Raw genomic sequence first — 22,320 nt, forward strand, 5'->3', positions numbered from 1 at the left:
TTCTCTGGAAGACATTTGAGTCTGAGATTTAACCAAATAAGTAGCAGCTCTGATCAGAACTGCTTTCAGCTCATATTTTTGACAAAAAGCAGGATAAGCACCACACATTCCCTGGACGTGTTCCAACAAATCCATATCCAAATACCCATGCTCATGGGGACCTCCCTATCCTGGGCTAATGGTGTGCAAAGGGATGACACCAGAGGCGTGACTCCACAACAGTATTTTGAAAGAGTGCTCCAGACTAAATGCAGCACTGCACACTTGCTCATCCTAAATGAGGGACTGGAAGGTCTTAGATGCTGGCTGGTGGATGCCTGCAGAGTTAATTTTCTGTATCCTTACTAACAGCAAAACTGTTATTATTACAGTTGCAATACAGTTTCACATATAGGCAGCAGTCAGGAAAAACAGTGTTGGCCTCCTACATATGCAATTTTATTTTTTGAATGTTCTACGGACGTATTAAGGAATATGACCTCCTGGTTCATTACCGCCAGACTGGTTTTTATTAGCAGCCCTACTGCATGTTCCACAACAGTAAATCCTGTAGGCTTAAGATTCTTTCTTATCAACAAAGTCTGCAAAAGATCTCTCTCTCATGATTTCCTCCTGAGCCCTGGGATCCTACAGGACAGCTGTAGCATCATCTACATATTCATGGCATATTTAAACCCACTTTGTGCACTGAGTTTACTGGAATATCAAGGTCACCTGGCTTTTCTATTTCCATTGGGGGCACAAAGTTTTAAATTGTCCCTTGGGGGGGGGGGGGGGAAAAAAAAGACCTGGCCACTGAGGTACAATAGTCTTGGGTTAATTTATCTTAAGAATAAAAAACAGTCCTGCATAGGATCAGTATGAGCAGTGCAAGCCTGAAGAGTTTGCGTTTCATTTGAGAATGTTGGTAAGGGAGTATCTTTAGTTTCTTTGATAGGAGGATGCCGTATTCAGGTATTGATTGATAAAGGTGTCACTTCTAGCATATGCTTTGCATGGATAGTAATCTTTGCTTCACTGATTCTTTGATCTTTCATTGATTATGACTCCCAATGCAAAACTGTGAAGGATGTGGTGCTATAAAATGGATCTTGAGTGCAGATCTAGCCTGTCATAATTATAGAAATACTTATTTTGTCTGAATTTCTCAGCTAAACCAGACTTGTTATCCATAGCTCACTACAGGTATTTGGTCTATTTCTAATACTTGTTTGTCTTGTAGAACAGAAGGGGCAGCTGTTGAAGGTATCTGTGGTAAAACATTGAATATAGCAGTCAATATTTTTGGGTAATGTTGTACTCTGGAATAGCAGTGACAAGCAAGAGACCACGATGAAATGGATTTAATCTCTTTTCTTAGTACTTTGCTGCCAAATTTGTCAAACGTTGGCTTCACTCGAATTGGGTATGACGTGGGGTAGGGTCTCAAGGACTTAGGAGTGGTGGAGAGAATGAAGGAAAAAAGCAAATTAGCACTTGAGGTGGGTAATGCGATCAGGAGAGACAAAGAAGGAAGAAGACTTTGTGCAAACAAATGAATCTTTAATAATAAAGCTTTGTTTCTAGAAGGACACGTGTGCTTCGTATAGAGAGGATTCATCCATAGAAACCCTCAACTGTCTCAAACCAAGCAGTATGTTAAGTCTGTGTAAAAAGTAACCTCTTTGTGTTATAAAAGATGTAGAGTAAGCCAGGACTCTGAGTGAAATCAGAATTACAGCATGTTCTGTAATGTCAAGAGACTTACAGAAGTTTCCTGCTCTAGGTGCAGTAGTTAAGTACATCACCCAGGAGAATTATTAAATAAAAATTAAGTATATATATAGGCAAGTCTTTTTGGACAGTATTCTCACTCCTGTGGCATGCGATATCCTGAGCACTCCAGTGTTGATCTTCAATTGCTTACATTTGCACTGACTAGTTTGTAGGGAAAATCAGGTTTTATGATTTAGGAAGCACTTCAGCTTTCTTTCCTCCCCAGTTTGCTGTTCGCCACTTGGGTCTCAGCTTTAAGAGCGTAAAGGAAGCATGGGATGTATATATGGAGCATGGTTTACTATATCCTGCTTCGCTGCCTGTATGACATTTGCTGATTTGGTTTCCTGTAAAAACTGATACATCAGCTCACTTCTGGTCATAGATAACAGGCAGGAAGACCTGCCAGGACTCCTAAGAATAGTCCATATAAATCCTCCATGCAGCACAGAGCTGAAGTGAGTATTTTTATTTTAGGAAGAAAAAGCAAATGGAATGTTTTGATACTGCAGAAGGAAGCTGTTCTCAGAAAATACAGATATTTTAAGTTGTTCATGATTTCAAACCCATTGCTCTACAGAAAGCTTAGATAAGTTGACAATGTCAGTACGAAACGAAATAAGAGAGAACGAAGCTGTCGTGTCGTTGCTGTCTTGATTGCTTGGCAGCCTGCCATAACGGGTCTGCCTGAGCAGTTACACACTGTACTAGTTGAAATAACAAGTGGCATGGTTGCTGTTGTACCTTCAGGAACAGACTGTGAGGGTCTCTTGTACTGAACTGAATGTTGCAGATATCTAATTTCTGGGATTGCTAGTGGAGGTAATCTAATTTGGGTTTAAAGGCAGATAGCACAGCCAGCTACTAGTGAATGAAAAATCAGTATGTTTTATCTAAGGACTCTCACAGTGCCTGAAATGACAGAAGTGCTTTAAATATTAAGAGTTTTCTTCCATGAAATTGTGGAGATGGCAAATTATAGAAAAGACTAGTCTTGACAAAAAGTGTCCAAAAAAGGGAAAAACCTACCCTATCACAAAACGATTCTTAACCTATCAGAGTAATTGTTTCCACTTGAATTCTTCTGATTTAACTGCCATTTAATCAGTTTTGAGACTTCACATTTAGGATTAATCTAACATCTAGGTTTCACATTTTCAAAGTAATTTTGATGCCTAACTCCCACCGAAATGAGGCATCTAAATAATCCAGCCATGACTGTGGCTGATCTCTTGCTTCTAGCAAAGGCACCAGGAAAGGCAAATAACTAATCCCAGACCCTGCCTGGTTTGGGATTATTATGCCTTTCCTCTAGGCACCTTTTACTGAACGTTCTTTCCCATGTGTGGTTTGGGGTTTTTGTTTTGTTTTGTTTTTTAATTTGACTTACATAAGAAATATTTGTCCATCTATGGAAATACCTACAAAAGTTGGAGTCCAGGTCACCCATAAACAACCTGTATCTGTATGAAAACAGGAGATGAAGCTCTCCTGGTAACAGGACCATGGCTGTTTGGCCAGGGAGGAGGTACAGGACTCTTTTGTAGGAGAGAAAGGGAGAATGCATGAGGCTCCTCAGCCCTACAGTGCTGCCTATATCCACATGTGTGAGGGCTGATCCCCTCTGCTGGTGCAAAAGATATAATAATCACAGAAAATAGTACCATACTCTGAATTGTTTTGTGGGGCGGGACATCTTTCAGCTAGGGCCCAGACTAGGTGCTGTTGCCTATTGTTTTGGTCTTTTACGTGGTTTTCAGAACCATGTTGGAATTTGGCTCCCTGCTGTTCTGAGGAGAGATTTCGTGATTGTACTTTATCACTCACTCTGCAAACAAGTTTTATCATGAGGAACATGATAATCTTGCCTACGAGTGGTCATCTTCTTACAGGTATTGATTCATCTGCACAGTACGCTACATCATCGTTGCCTTAAACTGCTGAAATGAGGCACGCAGTGACTGTGCCGCGTGCCGTGAACATGCAGAAAACCTGTAGCTGAGGTTAAATTCCAGGAGCTCTGGATTCTAGTCCTGTTTGCACATCATGAGAGTGCTGTTTCCCTGGATTCAAAATCTCTTGGCGTAGCTCCCGGGAATCTGGACTACTTCCCTTTCAGATTTTACAAAGTCAATTTTCATAAATATTCTCAAGGAAATGCCTGTTGAGTCTGTTACACAGTGGTACAAGACAATTCACTTAAATCTCAACATTTTAAAATATTTCTTTTAATGGGAAACCAGTTGTACAAGTAACAGTGAAATTGGCTGTTTTCCTTACGTATACAACAGGTACAGCTTGGCTTTGAGGCAGCGTGAGATTTTCTGACCCCTCGTAATGCTTTCCAGTAGGAGAGAAAAAGGTGACTTTGTCTCTCTGCTTTTTCATGCCAGGGCATTTCTGCTGAAAATGTTACCCAGTGAAGAGCTGAAGTGATGGCTTACATTAAGATGCTTCTGGCCTGAGTCAATCATTTCACTACTGAGCAGTTTTTCAGATGGCAGGCAGTGCTGTTCATGTGTTTAACATGTTGCTACATTTCTTAATAACATTGGAGCTCTTGTGAAACTTCTCAAAATTCAAGGCAAGGCTGTTGAATTTCCCAGAAATGATGATTTGCAGACTTAGACTCACCCCTCATGTTATCAAAACTTTGTAAGAGGAAGAGATCAGTTTAAATTTCTGTCTTCTTTTTATCTTTCTCCCACTAAGACCTAGTGCAGGAGACACTGCACCGAGAGGAGGTGGTAAGGTGATTATCTCTTGGAGCAGCACTGCTCTGAAGTTCAGCTACGAATGAGCAGATGGAGGAAAAAGTGAGAAGGCTCGTTACTGCAACTCCAGCAGCCTCCCAAGATCCAGGTAAGGATTAAGCCCCAAGGTATCTTTTACACCAGTCCCAGCCTCCTCTTTCAGTATGGGCCTTCTCACAGCAGCACTCGGCATCTTCCCAGTCCCTCCTCACCCCCTGGCAGATCTGCTCCCTCCATCAGAGCTACTCCCACACACCAGGTAGTACCAGCCTCCCTCCCTCTACCCCTCTCTTGCAAGTCCTCCTCCTTCAATGCATACCTCTTCAGACTACAATCTATAAAATTGTTACACGGCTTTTATTTCATTGGAAATAGGCTGAAGGGTAGAATAGTTTTGAGACTGTCTCAGCCACTTTTTGGCTTATAAATTTCACTATTCAATACTGAATATACACATCACTATATTTGCTCCTCTAGTAAGTTGAGGGAGGTAGTAACTCTTTCATTTTAAGGGTAAGGAAGTGAGGGCAGGGATAAAGTGAAACACGGGATCACTAAGTTAGGTACTTAGGACTGGCTTTATGGAGAACTGTGTGTTCATCAGGACGGGCGATGTTCCTGGGTAACACTGCAGCGACAGGACACGTGCTGTGCAGATCTGAAATCCCCTGTGGGAGGCATCTGTTGCCGTACACGTGTTCAGATCTAATGCACCCTGCTGTGGTCTAATGAATCATCCTGTCTTGTGAATCTAGCATGACAATCACTTTTCAAGAAAACTTGGTGAAATGCATCTGAATGCATAAACAGTTTTGGACTAATCAAACTTACATTATTTGGTGACTAAACAATGTCAAATAAAAACATCATTATCAATCTCGGTCATTCTCAGGAGAGATGAACCTAGCACATTTATGAGCAAAACGCAGGGTGAGCTGTAGTGGGGCAGAGGGCCATCTCATGCTTCTGGTGGTGGCCTAAAGGGAAGTCACTGGGAGGGACACTCAGTCTGTTCTGGCACAGACAGAACTGAGGCGTGGAAATTTTATTCCCCTCTGCAGGAAATATTACCAAAAGAAAAATCCTGTTGTTGAAATTAGAATGAAATGTAACAATGTTCTGCAAAATAAAATTTCATTTTTCCCCTACTATATTGAAAGTGCAATAATATGTACTCAGTGACTGTTTAGTTTATATGATAGTTCATAATATTTCAGTTTTACTGACCTCATTTTCTGATGAAAAAAAAAAATTTAAATTCTGCAAAAATGGCAAATAAAATTCCAGACAGCACAGGCTTAAGGAGTTAATTGAATAAGGCAGGAGGTTTGAACATTAAATCAAGATGTAACTGCAATTCTCAGTGCCTTTAATGAAATTAGGTATATTTCCTTCCAAAAATCTAATATTTTGCCCATGGATAAACCCTATACTAAAGGTAACACGTCATAAACTTGAGGTCAGCATATGTTTAAAGTTCTGTAACAATAATCTGACTAATATTAGGGATAGTATCAATTTTTAAAAAAATAAGTGCCTTTTTTTTAACTCTTATTATTGTTTAGTTTTATAGATCTTTGGGAAATTGCACTGAAACCTGTTTCCTTTTTTCAAATAAAACTCCTCTGTCACATGTGTGCAGTACTTTGCTACTGTAACCATCCTGAATTAATATTCACAATGGCATAGACCTACTGGCGTACTGATCATGGATGTAGACTTTTATTTGTAATAAATAATATTGCAAAGTTGCTCAACTGCTACCCAACAGAATAGTTGCCAAAAGAATGTTTTAAAGATTTCTCAGATATTCCCTTAATACTTATAGGAATGCCATAGTATTCCTATTCTAGTGAGACAAGATCAAATATGTGGTTAAGGAGTGTGGCCTATGATTTAATCCAAAATTAGATTATTTGAAGTAAAGTTAAAACAAACAAAGAAACCCCCAAATAACCCTCTTCTCTGCAAACAAAGCCAACCCAGAGTCTCTACCTGACAGTTACCTATTGATCCCATAACCTGCTCAGAAGTTTCTTCTTAAATACTGTCTCCTACTGATTTATTTCTGTCCTAAAGGATGATAGTTCTTGAAGGACCTCTGACTGCTCATGTCTATGGTTATATTTTGAGTTGATAGTGACAATGGAGATGAAGACTGTTGTTTTTTAATTAAACTGGATTTTTTTGTGCTTGTACCGTGATGTGGCAAAGAGAAAGGACTGACAAACCAGCTCTGTACCATTTATCCTTTTAGCTTTCTCTATCATGTCTCAAGTTTTGCCTTTCTTTTCTAAAAAAAACCCTGTTTTCTGGTAAGAAAATCTCTTCATCCTTTATTAAACACTGTTTCATCTGCAAACTGCCACATTTCTGCTGTGTCTCTTTTTAACCATGATAAATAACTAGAATTGAGTGTACAGCTCAAAGGTAGTAACTGTTATCAGTATGTTATGGCATTACATTGATTTCAAGGTGTGCTCTGCTCGACTCCCAGTGAGTTCCAAATTTTGCTGACCTTTGACTCTGCAATAATATCCACACAGTTGGATATTATTATGCATGAAGAAAACTTTGAGACCACTGGTGTACTTGTAAAGTTATAAGGGGGATTAAAGTTGTGTATTTATTTTGTTAATTGAGAAGTAGTCTTATCAAAAGATACAGCACCTAGATAAATGAGAGATGGCAGTCCAGAGCTTTATAATTGTGTCTTGTGCAGATAACAGTGCTGTGGGTCCCACTGCTCTGGTTGCATACAGCTCTTTGCCATGCAGAGCACTGTAATTGAAACAAAATTCCCACAGTTATAGCTTAGGAGTGCTTTATTGTTACAGAATGGGAGAGACAACTGAATAGACTGTGAAAAGCAACCAATGCTTACTACAGTGGCATTCCCTTTCTCCCTCCTGGCTGGAGGGGATTTATTGCATGGATTTCATGTTTGAAAGTGATTCTGTTCTGGGAGTGAGCTAAGTTACTCCCAAATCTGTGGTGAGCTATTTTCTTCCTGTACAACAGATACCTGCCATAGGTATGCAGGCAGATGATAGAGAAATGAAGTTAATCCCATTTGCTCTATGCTGGACAACTGAAAGGTAAAAAAGGTAATTAAAAAGGTTGGTTTTTTTTTTTAAAAAAAAGTAAAGCATGTAGGGCTTCATAATAAAGGCTTGAGGTGCTGCCTTGAGAAAAACAAAAAAAGTTACTCAGATTTAACATTTATTCTATTGCTCTACATAGCACAATGATGTATGTAACTTATTCAGGAATGCAGGCCCAGGCTCAAGTTAGGTAAGACTGGACATCTGAGGTGTTCACAGAAGGGTATGAGGTCCAAATTGCTCCTCTCTTTCTCTCCACTGACAGCAAAGGAAGGTTAGAATGATTGTACTGCTGTCTTAGGAGTTGTGTAGGTGGGCTGAGCACATTTGGACATTTAGAGGAGATTTTTTTGTGGGATTTAAAGTAATTACAGAACAACAAATCTACTTTCTTGGCAGTGCTTTACTTTTTTTTTTTTTTTTTTTTTTTTTCCTCACCAGTGGTCAACATTTCTTGTTGAGATATTGGTATTGTAAAACCAGTGCTGAACTGGATCCTACTTATGTTCACTGTTCCTATTAGCTGTCTCATTTCTACATGCTAGCAGAAGTCAACAGGATGAGCTTAAGCCCTGCAAAGCAGGAGTTGAGATGAAAAAGTGCTGAAAGTTTTCATAACCCTTATTTCTACCAGCTCCTGTATAGAGGAAAGGTGCCTGATTCAGCCTTATCTACATTTGAAATCAGCTCTGGTGACTGTTGGTCAGCATTCATAGGTTTGCATCTTGGCTCTTGGCAAAATAATGCTATAATTTTTCCTCAATTTGATAGTTACATTTAGTTTGTCTGTCACTGAAAATTCTTAGAGAAAATTCAAGATTTCTGTCCATTTTCTGTGATTTTCCTCTTAGCTTTTAATTCCTTTTGACCCCTGAAAGAATCTGGTTTAAATAAAGGTAAATTCTCTGACTCCTATATACTAATTAGAATGTATAGAATAGTGAAGTTCTTGAAATGATCTTCATAAATAATGTTTTAGTCTCTGCTCTGGTTTAACCCCAGCCAGCAGCTAAGCCCCATGCAGCTGCTCACTCACTCCCCTGCAGTGGGATGGGGGAGAGAATCAGAAGGGTAAAAGTGAGAAACCTTGTGGGTTGAGATAAAGACAGTTAAATAGGTAAAGCAAAAAGCTGCATGCACAAGCAGAGCAAAATAAGGAATTCGTTCACAACTTCCCATCAGCAGGTAGGTGTTCAGCCATCTCCAGGAAAGCAGGGCCTTGGGAAGACAGATGCCATAACCCCCAATGTCCCCCCTTCCTCCTCCTCCTCTCCTCCCCAGCTTTTATTGCTGAGCATGACATCATACAGTGTGGAATATCCCTTTGGTCAGTTGGGCTTAGCTGTCCTGTCTGTGTCTCCTCCCAACTTCTTGCCCACCCCCAACCTACTCGCTGGCAGGGCAGCGTGAGAAGCAGAAAAGGCTGTGCAAGCACTGTTCAGCAATAACTAAAACATCTCTGTGTTACCTACACTGTTTTGGTCATAAATCCACAACATAGCACGATGTCCTAGTTTCAGCTGGGATAGAGTTAACTGTCTTCCTAGTAGCTGGTACGGTGCTATGTTTTGAGTTCAGTATGAGAAGAATGTTGATAACACTGATGTTTTCAGTTGCTGCTAGTAGTGTTTAGACTAAAGTCAAGGATTTTTCAGCTTCTCATGCCCAGCCAGCGAGAAAGCTGGAGGGGCACAAGAAGTTGGCACAGGACACAGCCAGGGCACCTGACCCAAACTGGCCAACAGGGTATTCCATACCATGTGACGTCCCATCCAGTATAGGAACTGGGAAGGGGGGGCGGGGAATCGCCGCTCGGGGACTAGCGGGGTGCCGGTCGGTGGGTGGTGAGCAATTGCACTGCGCATCATTTGTACATTCCAATGCTTTCATTATTGCTGTTGTCATTTTATTAGTGTTATCATTATCATTATTAGTTTCTTCTTGTCTGTTCTATTAAACTGTTCTTATCTCAACCCGTGGGTTTTGCTTCTTTTTCCCGATTTTCTCCCCCATCCCACTGGGTGGGGGGGGGAGTGAGTGAGCGGCTGCGTGGTGCTTAGTTGCTGGCTGGGGTTAAACCACGACACTCGATCTGAGCTGCTATGAAGAAAATTAACTCCATCCCAGCCAAAACCAGTACAGTGTCTAACTTTAATTAGCTCTTTACAACAATACAATCTTCTAGAAAGCTCACTCTCAAGAATCATTCAATAGTGTGAGAATGTTGTTTAAATACTCTAGGATGACTAATGAAATGCTGAAATGTTTCCATTATAGGTAACCTGTTGTAGCATCAAAAAACCTTCGCTTGGTTGCATATAAACTATCTCGCTGTTCACAGACTAAGAGTGTAATGTCTGTATCAAGAGAGCAAGCATTTACAACTTGATATCTCACAAGCAAGTTGTGATGTCAGGCATTTAAAGAAAAACACAGAGAAGAATTAAGCTAGCGAGAAGTCATCGGCGTCTTTCACTGCAGAACTTACAAACTTTGGTGTCTTAATGCTGGAAGGATTCATGATGCCTATGGAAGAAATCTTTCAATATAAAAATCTTTGATATCTTTGGATTCTGTTTAAACCAGGCGGTTTTTCTTGGTGGGTGGATAGAAAGTGGCCCAGTTTATGGCTACATTCCTCCCTGTCCCTAAGCAGAATATCTTTACTTTCCAGGCTATTCTCTGAAGTGCATATAACTTACAAAGTTTCTCATTTTGAGATAAAAAATCATGTATATGCTAAACTGGTGGCTTGTCTAAGGAGACGTCCTTTCATTAAAAGAAAGTAAGTCTCGCTGTGTTCACCAAGTAGCCCCTAACATAATACGCTATTTTTAAGATGTGAACACCTTATAACTAAGGACCTCTTATCTGTATTTTATACAAAACAGTCTCCACCCCACAATCCAATATCTAGCTGTATTTCTGAGACATGGCATAGTAGAATACCATAGAAAAATCAAATTAGAACTAATAAAAGGCACATGACAGCATCTATGTAGGCACACTGGGTGTTCTACAGCCACAGATCTTCTCTCCTTTGCCACTTGAGACTCCTCTATGATGACAGAAAGAAGAAACCTTCTAGAATTTCTTTACTCGGCCTGAGCATCTGAAAACTTTGTGCTGTATTTACTGTGGCTTTTAACTATGCAGGCAACACTCATTTGTAGCTGTAAGCAACCAGAAATGCAAGAGCATGGACGTTTCTCTTTTTTTTCATAGTGTGGGTCAAGCATAAACTGAACTTGAAATGTTAGAAATCATGAAAGTATACATACACTCTCAATAGCCATGTATATTTATGAAGCAATTAAAGTACATGCAAGGAACAATGACACTCTTGCTTTGCAGTAAAGGCAGAATGTTGGAATTTTTAATGTTTTTTAAATTTAAAGCACAGATAAAAGATTGCATTGGTTGAATTTAAAGTGAATATTGTACATGATATTAACAGCATCCTCAAAGCACTTTTACTAGGTAAAGGTTCTCTGGTGACAGATATTAAAGCCTTGATTGTTCTCCTTCCTAAAACATTTTATTATATTTTGTTTTTAGAAATCAGAAACCTCAAAATCAATTTTTGAATAACATTTCAGAGAAATCTGATTTGCATAAAAAGGAAATATAACTTTGCTAATTTGTATTTTTTTTCCCCTACTCAATGTCTTGTTTATGTAGCTTCTTAATATAGCATAGGTAGTGCGGTAATAGTGAGGATACAAATGATGCCCATTTTGTTCTTGAGTATGTGTTTATTATATATGACTATGCAAACATTAGAAATGTATAGAAAACTACTGAATGCCATCTGAGAGGTACAGGTTCCCATGCAAAACATCAAAAACTAGCTTGGATGCAAACGTGAAAAAACGGATAATAATCCGGTTTTTTGCTTCAACACAAAATAGGCATATAATGTTTCGGGTCTGGATATGATTTCATTTAGACTGAACTTTCCATCTTCCTGTTGACTACCAAAGTCAAGGGCCACTGTGACTTCAGGATTTCAGGGTATTTTGCCAGTGCCAGAATCAGAGAGGGTCCGAACTGTTTCAGAGGAATTTAGGCCTTTCTGTTCCAAGTGTAAATGGCAGCTGGCTTGCTACCCACGGAGAGAGTTGAAAACATATGTCTATCTAGGGCACGTATCCTGTCATTAGTTATTTAGCAGATTGGACTTCTGGTAACTATTTCCCTACAAATCACTATAGCCTGAGACTTTGCTGAATCCTTTTGTCTCAAAAGTCAGAAAATCTTTCCCTTGGACTGTATCAGATCAGAATATATGATTCATGTATTTGCGTGACAATTCCCAAAGAGCAAACCAGATCCAGACATAATTGTTGAGGAGTATGCTGCAGATGAGACATGGAGGCTATGTGAATAAGCTCATCGAGACCTGTCCTGCTCTAGACAGGGGGTGTGTGTGTATATATATATACCACCCCCCCAAAATGGCTTTGAAGTAGCAGTGTCTCCAGTGTGTGCAAGGGAAAATGAGAAAAAGGCAGTTTTCAGATCAGGAAGGGAGCTAATTTGGTGAGGCACAGATGCCAAGAAAGGATGGAATACTCGTTTTGGAAGTTGCTCTTCTGATGTCTGATTTCGGTTGGAAGTGACCTCTGGAAGTCATCTAGTATGACCATCTTCCCCAAAGCAGGGCTAACTTGAAACTTAGATCAGGTTGCTTAGCTCCTTGTCCAGTTCAAAGAATGGCCTAATGCAGTTCCTTCTGTCACTTCAGAGTATAGCTCATTCCTGGTGCAGCCACTGACTGCTGAACAGGTATAACTACTCATCTACTTACTTCCATTTTTCTGCCTATTTGTGTGACACACATATGCAATTAAGGTATGTGCAGTCCTTTGATACTTGAATCATCTTGGTTTAATCTAAAGACTTTTGTGGCAGTTGTACTTATATTGAGACAACTTCACACAGTGTCTCCCTTCTCTATTTATCTTGGGCCAAAAGAATACCATGAATTCCCAAACTTTCAGTGATGGTCTTACAAATAACATTACTCTGTTGGGGCAGCAGCATTATTCTCCATCTTCTGACTTGTTCCTTCTAGCACTAGATGCTTTCCTAGTCTTCCAGGTGTTGATAACTGCTAGTGAAATAAATATGTAAACAAATATTAAGGTGACTTAGGAAAATATTTTTTCTTCCATCTCTAAAAACACTTTTCATACATGCTTTGAATGCCTGAATCTTTTGAAAGTAGTAGTGCTAGAATATGCAGAATCCTTCATTTCTGAATTATAATTAAGATTGTTTGAATTAGCTATAATCTTCTCAGTGTAAGCACTCAGACCTTCTGGTTGTTTGGCATAAAGGCCATTGCAAATAGTTAGTGAATAATAAATATCTGCCATACGCTGCAGCAAGAGATGAAGTTTCCCAGATGAGAATTCATCAACATAACAATACAGAACATTGCCGATTATGGCTGAAATACTTCCCACCTCCTGTCCCTGGGCCAGGCTGTTCCTGACCTTTACACGGGTCCACAGATGTCATGAGAAATTATGAAGCACTTCCTCTTCACTCCCTGCACGTAGTCCACAGGAGGGCCCAGCACAGCTGAAGTGCCTCCTGGAATCCCTTCTGATGTTAATGGGAGTTTCATCATTGACTTCAAATGAGCTTGGACTTCATATCCATTGTTTCTTCTCCTCTAATAATATTGCCAAATTACCTTCTCACTCTGCCCTGTCTCCTTCCACACTAATCTCACGCTGGTGTTTCCCTGGACGTGCTCTACTCTTCCACCCAGACCTTCCAGCAAGGAGGCTTTTGAAGATGTTCAATACTTACCAGAGATTTCCGAGTGCATGACAGTACAGGGATAGCTGCTGTACAATACGCTTCGCACACATTGTGGGTTTGATGCTTCGCAAATTCATGTATGCTGTATCACAATGCTCAGTAAGTCCCATACGTTACAAATGCCTCTATATGTAAAACAGCAGTAAGACTGATGTTTCAAATCCATTTGGGATCCTTCAGACTGTATATTGGTAACAGCCTCTGAGGAATAACATGCTGCTCCCCACAAAAAAGCACATGGGGAGGTATCGTACCCAGCACAGCAAGAAGCCATAAAAACCTCAAGGGTCTAAAGGTGCTCTAAAGGCAGCTTCCTTTTCAGAAGGATTATTTAATTCCACGTAGGTGCTTCAGTTTGTGAAAACCCAGCTAGCAAGCAAGGTTCTGTTTTTCTCACACTCTGATTCACGAGCAAGATTTGAATCCTCTTAACAGCAGATATAGCCACCACAGTCAGAAGAATAAATAAATCGGTTGAATTTCACTTACTGGAGCTCAGAAAAATGCCTCGTTAAGAGTTTTTAAGCCCGTGCGTCCCCTCAGGCTCTTCCTTTCCGCCCCCCCCGCCCCGAGGGCCAGGCTGGGCCTCCCGCCCCGGCCCCGCGTTCCGCTCCCCGCCGGTCGTTGGAGCAACCTGCTCGCACGTGGGGGAGGAGTGATGGGGACGGGCGGGGAGGGGGGGTAACCCAAATCCCGGTTTCCCAAAAGTAGGTCTCTGCTACTCCCGCAGTCCTCGCTCTCGGGAGAAACCCGGTCGTTCGAGCGGGGGTTTTGTTTGAGGCTTGAGTTCACCTCAGAAAGAGAGGAGGAAGGATGTCCTGCTCCCTCGGCGCGGGTTTGACCAATTTTCTTGGAAAACAAACCAGTGACACACATGCGACGCTGACAGGGTAGCAAAGGGGATAAAAAAAAAAAAAAGAACCAGCACCAGAGCGACAACAACAAAAAAACCCCAGCCCTCCTCTCAGCTATCACCACTTTATCACCTGCATGTGCCTGGAAGGAGGCTCTTCCCTCTGCTGAGGGGAAAAAAAACCAAAAAAAAAAAAAACAGCTTAGGAAAGCAAAGTTTGAACAGCGAATTCCTGTTATTTCAAAACGCCCCATGTGACAGGATATTTCCTTATCATTTCGAGCCCAGAGCTTTCCCCTGATCCACCAGCCCTTCACAAGTGCGGAGGACCTGCCCGGCGGGAAACGCTCTCCTCACAGCGGCGGGGCGCCACGGGCGAAGCAGCGGCGATGGCTCCTTCCCCGCTCCTGCTTCTCCTCGCACTTCTCCCCCGGGTTTTTCCGCTGCTGGGTAAGTGCCCGCAGGGGCTGTGCGGAATGAGAGGTGCCGAGAAAGGAGCGGGGTCGTGGCGGGCACCGAGCCCAGCCAGACCATGGAGGGGGGTAGGTAGAAAACGTTCGCGCAGGTGGAGAAGCCCGCGGCCATTTTAACCCCCTCGGTGCTGCCTGAGAAAAGCCTCGATGCGGCGGGGCGGGCGGCTGAGGGAGGGCCCGAGGGGAGGCGGTAGCCTCCCCTCGGGCCCTCCCTCAGCCGCCCGCCCCAGCTGCCTCCCCTCTTCGTCCGCACCCTGAGGTACCCAGCGGGCAAAGCTGCCCGACGAGGCAGCCTTTTGGGTGGCAGTGGTGGTGTGGGTGCCAGACCGACCTGTCACCGGCGGTGCCTCAGTTTCCCTAGGCCTGGGGACCTGCTTTTGGCAGATGGCTTTCGTGGGGGGATGTTAAGGTAGCTGAGGTATTGGCACGGATTAGGGCTGCGAAAACAGGTGAAAGCTGTGTTTCTGGGTGAAACCTGGAGCTTACACCCGCGCGCTCTGAGAATTACCGTGATTTCCAGCGTACAGCTATTTTTCAGTGAAAGTTTTGCATCTGCCCTTCCTGAAAGCTTCTCGGCATCCTCCGCTCTCCAGGTTGAGGTCTACTGAAGCAAAACTTCATAACGCTGCCTTGTAACCATTCTTGCTTTGTGCAATTAGCAGCAATCATTGTAGGCCATCTGGTAAGCGAGAGTCTGCGTGGAGAAGACAGTCATCCTACCTGCTTGCTGCCTCATTGCTCCCCCCTCTTTTGCTTCTGGCTTTTGGTGTGCTCTTCTGGTGCTCTCCATTAGTGTTTAACACTGGTAGCACTTCACTGGCTTCACGAGTTACTTCTTGATTTACACTTGCAGAATCTGTGATAGTTTGCAAACGCTGCAGAGTGTGAAGCTACCTTGGCATACTGAAAAACTCTACTGTGGAAAAGATACTTGGCCAGTGAGATTTTACAGTACTTGGCACAATTCTTCAGATACAAGCTGAGGCCAGAGATAGACAAATAGTCACAGTGTGGTGGGTGAAAAAAAATGAAAGCCCGGGAGAAAAATTCTATTATGATGTACTTGGGAGATTTGAGGGAAAAGATGTTAGATCTCCCTGTATGGGTTACAATGGTGAGGTAAGTTGGTTCCTGTGCCTGGCATGTTCCTATGCATTTTAAAGAACCTCCTTTCAGGGCTAAGTTTCAAAATATGGATTACTCTGTTAGAAATTGGTGTAATTCAAAGTACTAAGACTGTGGTACTCATGATCGTGCTGTGGTGGACCTTTAAGCGTACCACCTACAGCTCATCTATAGTGAAGAATTGCACCCTGTTATGGGAGCTCTATAACGAATGTTGCTACAGAACAGTGAAACACAGTTAATGGTTATATAAGTAATTCTGCTCAGCCCATTTTACAGATACAACTCACCATGTTGACAAGAACGGTATCAACTGTTTACAGAGGAGAGTTGGCAGGGCATAGAAAGTGTTGCACAAATACCTGGCTTGTTTCATATTCTTCTAGACTATCTAATAACTCACACAGAAAGTGTTGTACGGGACTCTCCTTTGGTGTCCCAGCAGGCAGAGCAAACACAGAAATAAAGCTGTAAACTAGAGCAATACAGGACCGTGCTACAAATCTGCTGTATGGTCATGGATGAGACAGGAGCAACTCTGGGGGGAAGGAAATCCTGCAACTACAGTCTCAGCCACAGTTGCTTCTGCATCCTGCTACCTCCTGTTCTGTCCTCCTGTTTTGGTGCCAACTTCAATGCCTGCTTGGCTGTGTTGGCCCTTTAGCTGCTTCCCTGTCAGAGCCCTGTGTGTGCTGGGGCACTTGTACAAGCAGCCGTGCTGTGTTTACACACTGCTAACGCTCTGTAAAGGTGCAGTCAGAATAGCAGAGGGCCAAAGATTTGTCTCTTTTTTTTTTCCCCACTGGCCAGACCTCTTTGTTCAGCTTTCTGTCCTTGTTTCTGAAGCCAAAACTCTGCACCGTTTCAGGCTTGGGTGAAACAATCCAGGCTTTTGACTTTGGGGTACCTTTTTCACATATGTAGCATCCTGTCTTTAACACCATAAGCTGCATAAAATAAGGAATGTTATTTTAGGTCACAAATACAATTGTAGCTGTTTGAAAGATCAGGCAGTGTTTTCCACACATGTGAAAATGTCTGACATGTCTTTTACCCAGAAACTTTAAATAAGATTTCAGGAAAAGGAGAGTTGCAAGCATTGCATATATCAGTTTACAATAACATTGTGCTAAATGCTAGTAGAAAAGCAGAATAAAAAAAGTTATCACCAGCAGTGATAATTATACATTTCCTTGTATTGTCTGTGAGTAAGACAGATTGTCAAAAGGCAACAATTTCTGTCTCCAGTGCTCATCAGTTTTACACTACTTCCCAGTGAGTTGGAAGCCAAAGGACAGGAGAAGGAAACTGAACCATGGATGAGATAAGTCTAGGTCAGCTCTTTCTCTGAGAGAGAGGTTATTTGTTCCCAGGTTGTTCTTCTGCAGAAAAGTACGATCATTTCCACATTGGAGCCTCAGCAGAGAAGGGAAAATTTTCTGTGGTTAACCTGTTTTCCTCTTAAATATTTCTCCATTATAGAATTTGTTTAATTTGGTAATCATACACTAAAATAAATAATGTTTTAATTAGCTTCAATCCCCAGAGTCACATATATTAGTATTTCTCTTTCCTAGCTTGTAGCCCAGTTAAAATATAGTTTTAAGACCTTGTGCATCCTGTTACGTTATGTGATCCAATATCAGAGAGAACTATTAAGTTACTGTGCTAAAATATATCTCAAGGGGATCGGAGAGGAGAAATTCTCAGTCTCTGGGCAAGACCAGCTCAGAAATGTTGCACTCCGTAGTACATCCAAGTGTAAGAGATGCTAAAAACTTTTCTAGTGGTTACAATTTTGAAATAAACCTTGAATACATGAAAATGCATGCTGTAAAGCACTACTTGCTAAGAGGGAGAAATAACATTGGAAGCTATGAAGAGCCTTGTAGATTTTCATGAGTCATTAAGAGACATAACTGATGATGGCAAATCCCACTGTTGTCAGTATTTTAAGAAAGGAGAAAGAAGTCACTGATTACTCCAGTTGAGTGAAAAATTAATATGTTGTTCTAGCCCTACAAGTAGCTTGTGTATAAAGCTTAAAAAAATATCCTTCCCCTCAGTTAAGACTTAAAGGATAAGCAGAGCTTATGGGAACAGAACTCCCCAGTGTGGGGAAATGGAGCCTGAAGAAATTAGTGGCTGTTGTCATCTCCTCACACCTGGAAGCCAGGATCAAGGAGCCAGTGCTGCTGGAGTGCTCAGTGTCAGGATCTGCAGTGTGTGGTGTGCGTGCTCCCTTGTTTCAGTAACTCCCATGGGTGCAGTTTGGAATAATAACATGAGTGTGTTTTTTCTCTTCAGTTTCACCCATGCTATAAAGTTACAGGAGACACTAGAGCTGCACCTCTGCTGCCTTGTGCTTTTGCATGTAGATGCTTTCACTGACGCAAATAGTTGAAGTGTCCTCACATCTGAACTAGTTGCATTCTACAGTCACTTTAACAGGTGTATGCCACAGGAGTACCGCACCTTCTTTTGCTGAACAGATTATGAGATTTTAACCCCAAGAATAGTGTCTAGATTAATATTTCATTTAGATAGTGTGTAAGATTACTTCAAACCAAATTATTCCAGTGTTTTTTGTCTTACAGATACTAGCATCTTCTTAATATATAATGAAGATCACAAGCTCTGTGTACTGGCTCAAAGTTCTAATTCAGTGACTACTGCTCCTTGCGTTCAAGAAAATGAGTCACAAAAATTCAGGTGGGTCTCAGATCACCAGCTTATGAGCATAGGATTCAAATTGTGCTTGGGAGTGCCTTCGAAGAAAGACTGGGTTCCGATCACTCTGTATCCTTGTGACAAGGCTAGTGAACTTCAGCGATGGGAATGCAGAAATGAGACTCTCTTTGCAATCCAAGGGGAAGATTTGTTTTTCAACTATGGAAACAGACAGGAAAGGAATATTATGCTGTACAAGGGATCTGGTTTATGGAGTAGGTGGAAAGTCTACGGAACCACAGACGATCTGTGTTCTCGAGGCTATGAAGGTAAAGTTCTGTAAATTAATTTCTGTATTTCAAACTCATTTCTATGTGTCTCTAATTAAAATATTTAGAAGTGTAGGAGAATATCCTTCATCTCGTTAATGATCAGTGAGTGTGACTTCTGGTGAAATCAGGAATACTTCAGTGTGTGTTTTATGTTTTTTGAGGGGTTCATTTTGCTTTTTTGTCAAAGTTGTCAAAGTTCTGACAGATAATTAACTGTGCATGGTAGTGATTCATTTGAAGAGGGGAAAAAAAGTCTATGGTTATTCAGAACATGTGTATAGCTATTACACAACAGTTAATGATAGCTTTTACTCTTTACATGTGTACGGAAAGACCTAGTGTAAGTGTATAGTCATGTTGATATTTTTTTTTTTTTTTCCTTGGGGAGAAAATATTAATTATGCTGTAAGGATTTAGTTAACTCTTGACATCTTCAGCTCCAGTATATTGAAGATGCATTCCTAGGTGTTTGAAGTGAGTCTCAGAGTTGGTGCTGAAGTGTTAGACAAAGAAATAAGATATTTTAAATAGTTAAATTTGAAAAAGTTAGGTATGATACATACATACATACAGACATATATATATATATATATTTATGATAAGTATCTCGGAATATGTTTGGCTCCCGTTTAGTATTCTTTAATAAAAAGAAATGGTCACAGAGGGAGGTATGGATGCATTTTCCATGGTTTACACAATGGCTGATTACAGTACTAGTCCTTGGTCTAAAGCCAGAATAAAAGAACCCTAGCAAAGCAAATTATGTGAAAGGAGGCGGGGGGACATGGCGTGATGGCCTGCCATTCCATCCTCCTTTGTTTTCTAGCAGCTCTGTGAGACAGTGACCTTGGTATGTCACCTCTCTAGCAGTCCCTGTCAAGTAGTGTTCCTCTGTATGTTCTCCCATTAATGCATGTACATTATGTGTGCACTCACAGAAAACTGCTTTAGTTACTTTGGTAAGTTTCATCGAGTCAGGCTTCCAATGAAACAAAAATTACCTTTAGATGCCAGTGGAAATTTTATTTGGGTGTAGTATATTGGAGTCACCTGTGGTATATATCTTTCAATTTTATATGTACGTGCTCTTCCCTGTGTAAAATGGTCAGCAGCTGAGTGGGTTATTGACAGAAGAATCAGCAGTTGTTTGTGCTTAAAAAGAAAATTGCTTAACTGTGTGGATTTTATACTTTTGATTGTTATACAAATAAAATTTAGCACAGGAATATACTTGTCTTGGCTCAGTCAGTTCTGGTCAGTGGTCTGCTTAAGCAATAAAAATTTGTCTCATTGTGGACATGGTTGTCAGCTTAGACCTAGAGAGTAAAATTATCGATGTCCCATTTCTAAAGTAAGCATTGCTTTCTATAATTTCCTACAATATGATCATAAAGCTGAACTGATGTATATCCCATGCTTATGACTGTTTATACATTTTAAAATTCTTGTGTCTCCTTAGATACCTATACAGTGAAAGGAAATGCCAATGGAGCACCTTGTGTATTCCCTTTTAAGTTTGGTGATAAATGGTATGCTGACTGCACAGATGCTGGCAGATCAGATGGCTGGTTCTGGTGTGGAACCACTTCAGACTTCGATGTTGACAAGATATATGGATTTTGCCCATTGAAATGTAAGTTTTTATATGTTCATGATTCTGTTGTACCATTATTCAGCTGACTGGAAATATTGGTGTCTTCATCATGTGCTTTACTGTACAAAATACAGCCTGAAATGGTGCATTTTTCTGTCTTTACTCAGCCTGCTATCCTTTTAGGAACTACTTCAATACATAAATATAGGGCTCAGCATAAAAAAAAAAATTGACCAACTACATCCAGGTGAAAGTGTGCTAATCATATGCTGGAATCTGTAATTACACCATTTACTTAAATAGACAGTTAATTAGATGTAAAGATGTTACATTAGTATATGCAAAAGGCTGTGTAGAAATTTGTGCAGCAGAACTGGAAGCTAGAATATAGCTTAATTGAAAATTAAGACTACTTTGTAGAATGAGTTGCCTTTTAAACATGAAGGAGCTTACATGAACTTTTTACTAAATCCCAGTATTTCCCAAATCTGTGTGCTGTGTTGTAGTTCTGTATTTAAAATCAATGAGAAGTATTTATATTCTAAATTCCCTGGTTTGAGTACAGTTAGAGTTTCAACCGTAGTATTATGAATATAAAGATCTTTATTAAGAAATGTTGATATTACTTTAAGTAAATTGGAGTAATATGCCTGTGTGTATTTGAATTCTTTTAAATTTGAATACAGTTTCTCTGAACTTCTGTGAAACATGTATTAAGCATTTTGTCTGCAAGCTGCTGCTTCTTCTGTCATGCTGAGAGAGGTAGCACTTCTCCCTCCCTTCTTCTTTTTTATCATGTTTTGCTGTAAAGCTCCAGCTGACCACAGTCAGAGCTAAAGAGAAAAGTATGTCTTTCCTTTGATGTGAAGAAAACAGTTTGGGTTGATCTTAACTGGTTTGGTGATGAAATATTAGTGTCCTTGCCTGATTTCCATGAATGTTGCATTCATTATTTCAGACAAATAAAAATTGCATGGTTTTTTTTTTTGTTTTGTTTTGTTTTTCTATACCAGTATTATTTTCAAGATATTAAAAACATGTTGGGAATATCAATCCCATCAATACAGCACATGCAAGGTCAACTTAAGAATGCTACCTGTCTAGTGTTCTCTGAGTATAGCAAATAGGAGGTATCATTAAAATTTTGTTTAATTCTTTGGCATAATGCAAGGAAATCCATTCAGATGGCTGTGATTGCTTTTGGAAAAAGCTGCTTCATGCTGATTGCCTGCATGTTTCCTTCCTGATTCTTCAGTACTGGCTATAAAATATTCAAGTTTGGGTCATGTATTTTAATGAGAGACAGGCTGTGCTAACAGAAGTTTTAGTCAGCCCTGTGAAAGAAGAGTGCACTGCATGAGAGAGTGATAAGTTAATAAACTTCAACAGCACCTTTAAACGTAGAATGTTTAAGTCTTTTTATGTTAAAGTTTATTTAATAAGAGTGAAACGTTTGTTTTTTCTTAAACTGGCTGGGGGAGCAAAGGTGCGATATGAAAATATGTGATGCAATCTATTACAGCTGTTCATACTGGGGCCTGGACATAAGTGAAATTATCATGACTGAACCAGTCACTTTTTTTCATTGTGAGCAAAACCAGCTCAAATGTTCTCCAAAATGAAGAGGGCATAAGACTATAATTGTAACAGTTATTATACTCAATAGAGGCGTAGAAATTTGACCAGTGAGGTAATGTAATTGTGAGTATGACCCTTTATTTGGTGCTTTAAAAAGAGATGTTGATACAGTGACAATAGAAACTTAAATGCCACAGGAAGAATCAGAAGTGTTGCTATATCAGACAATTTTTGGTAGCTTAGGAAAT

General features: G+C 40.6%; 1 protein-coding gene across 1 annotated transcript in view; it reads left to right on the top strand.

Annotated features, from left to right (window-relative positions):
- The first annotated feature begins 14,612 nt into the window (after positions 1 to 14,612).
- The window catches only part of LOC115338892 (macrophage mannose receptor 1-like), a 63,784-nt gene continuing 56,076 nt past the window's right edge, over positions 14,613 to 22,320 (top strand). The window contains exons 1-3 of the mRNA XM_030007932.2: positions 14,613 to 14,750; positions 18,496 to 18,897; positions 20,360 to 20,533. Of these exons, the coding sequence (XP_029863792.1) occupies positions 14,690 to 14,750; positions 18,496 to 18,897; positions 20,360 to 20,533 (637 nt within the window). The 5' untranslated portion in view covers positions 14,613 to 14,689. The remainder of the gene's footprint in view (positions 14,751 to 18,495; positions 18,898 to 20,359; positions 20,534 to 22,320) is intronic.

The sequence above is a fragment of the Aquila chrysaetos genome, chromosome 3 (genome assembly GCF_900496995.4).
Source record: "Aquila chrysaetos chrysaetos chromosome 3, bAquChr1.4, whole genome shotgun sequence".
Lineage (NCBI taxonomy): Eukaryota > Metazoa > Chordata > Aves > Accipitriformes > Accipitridae > Aquila > Aquila chrysaetos.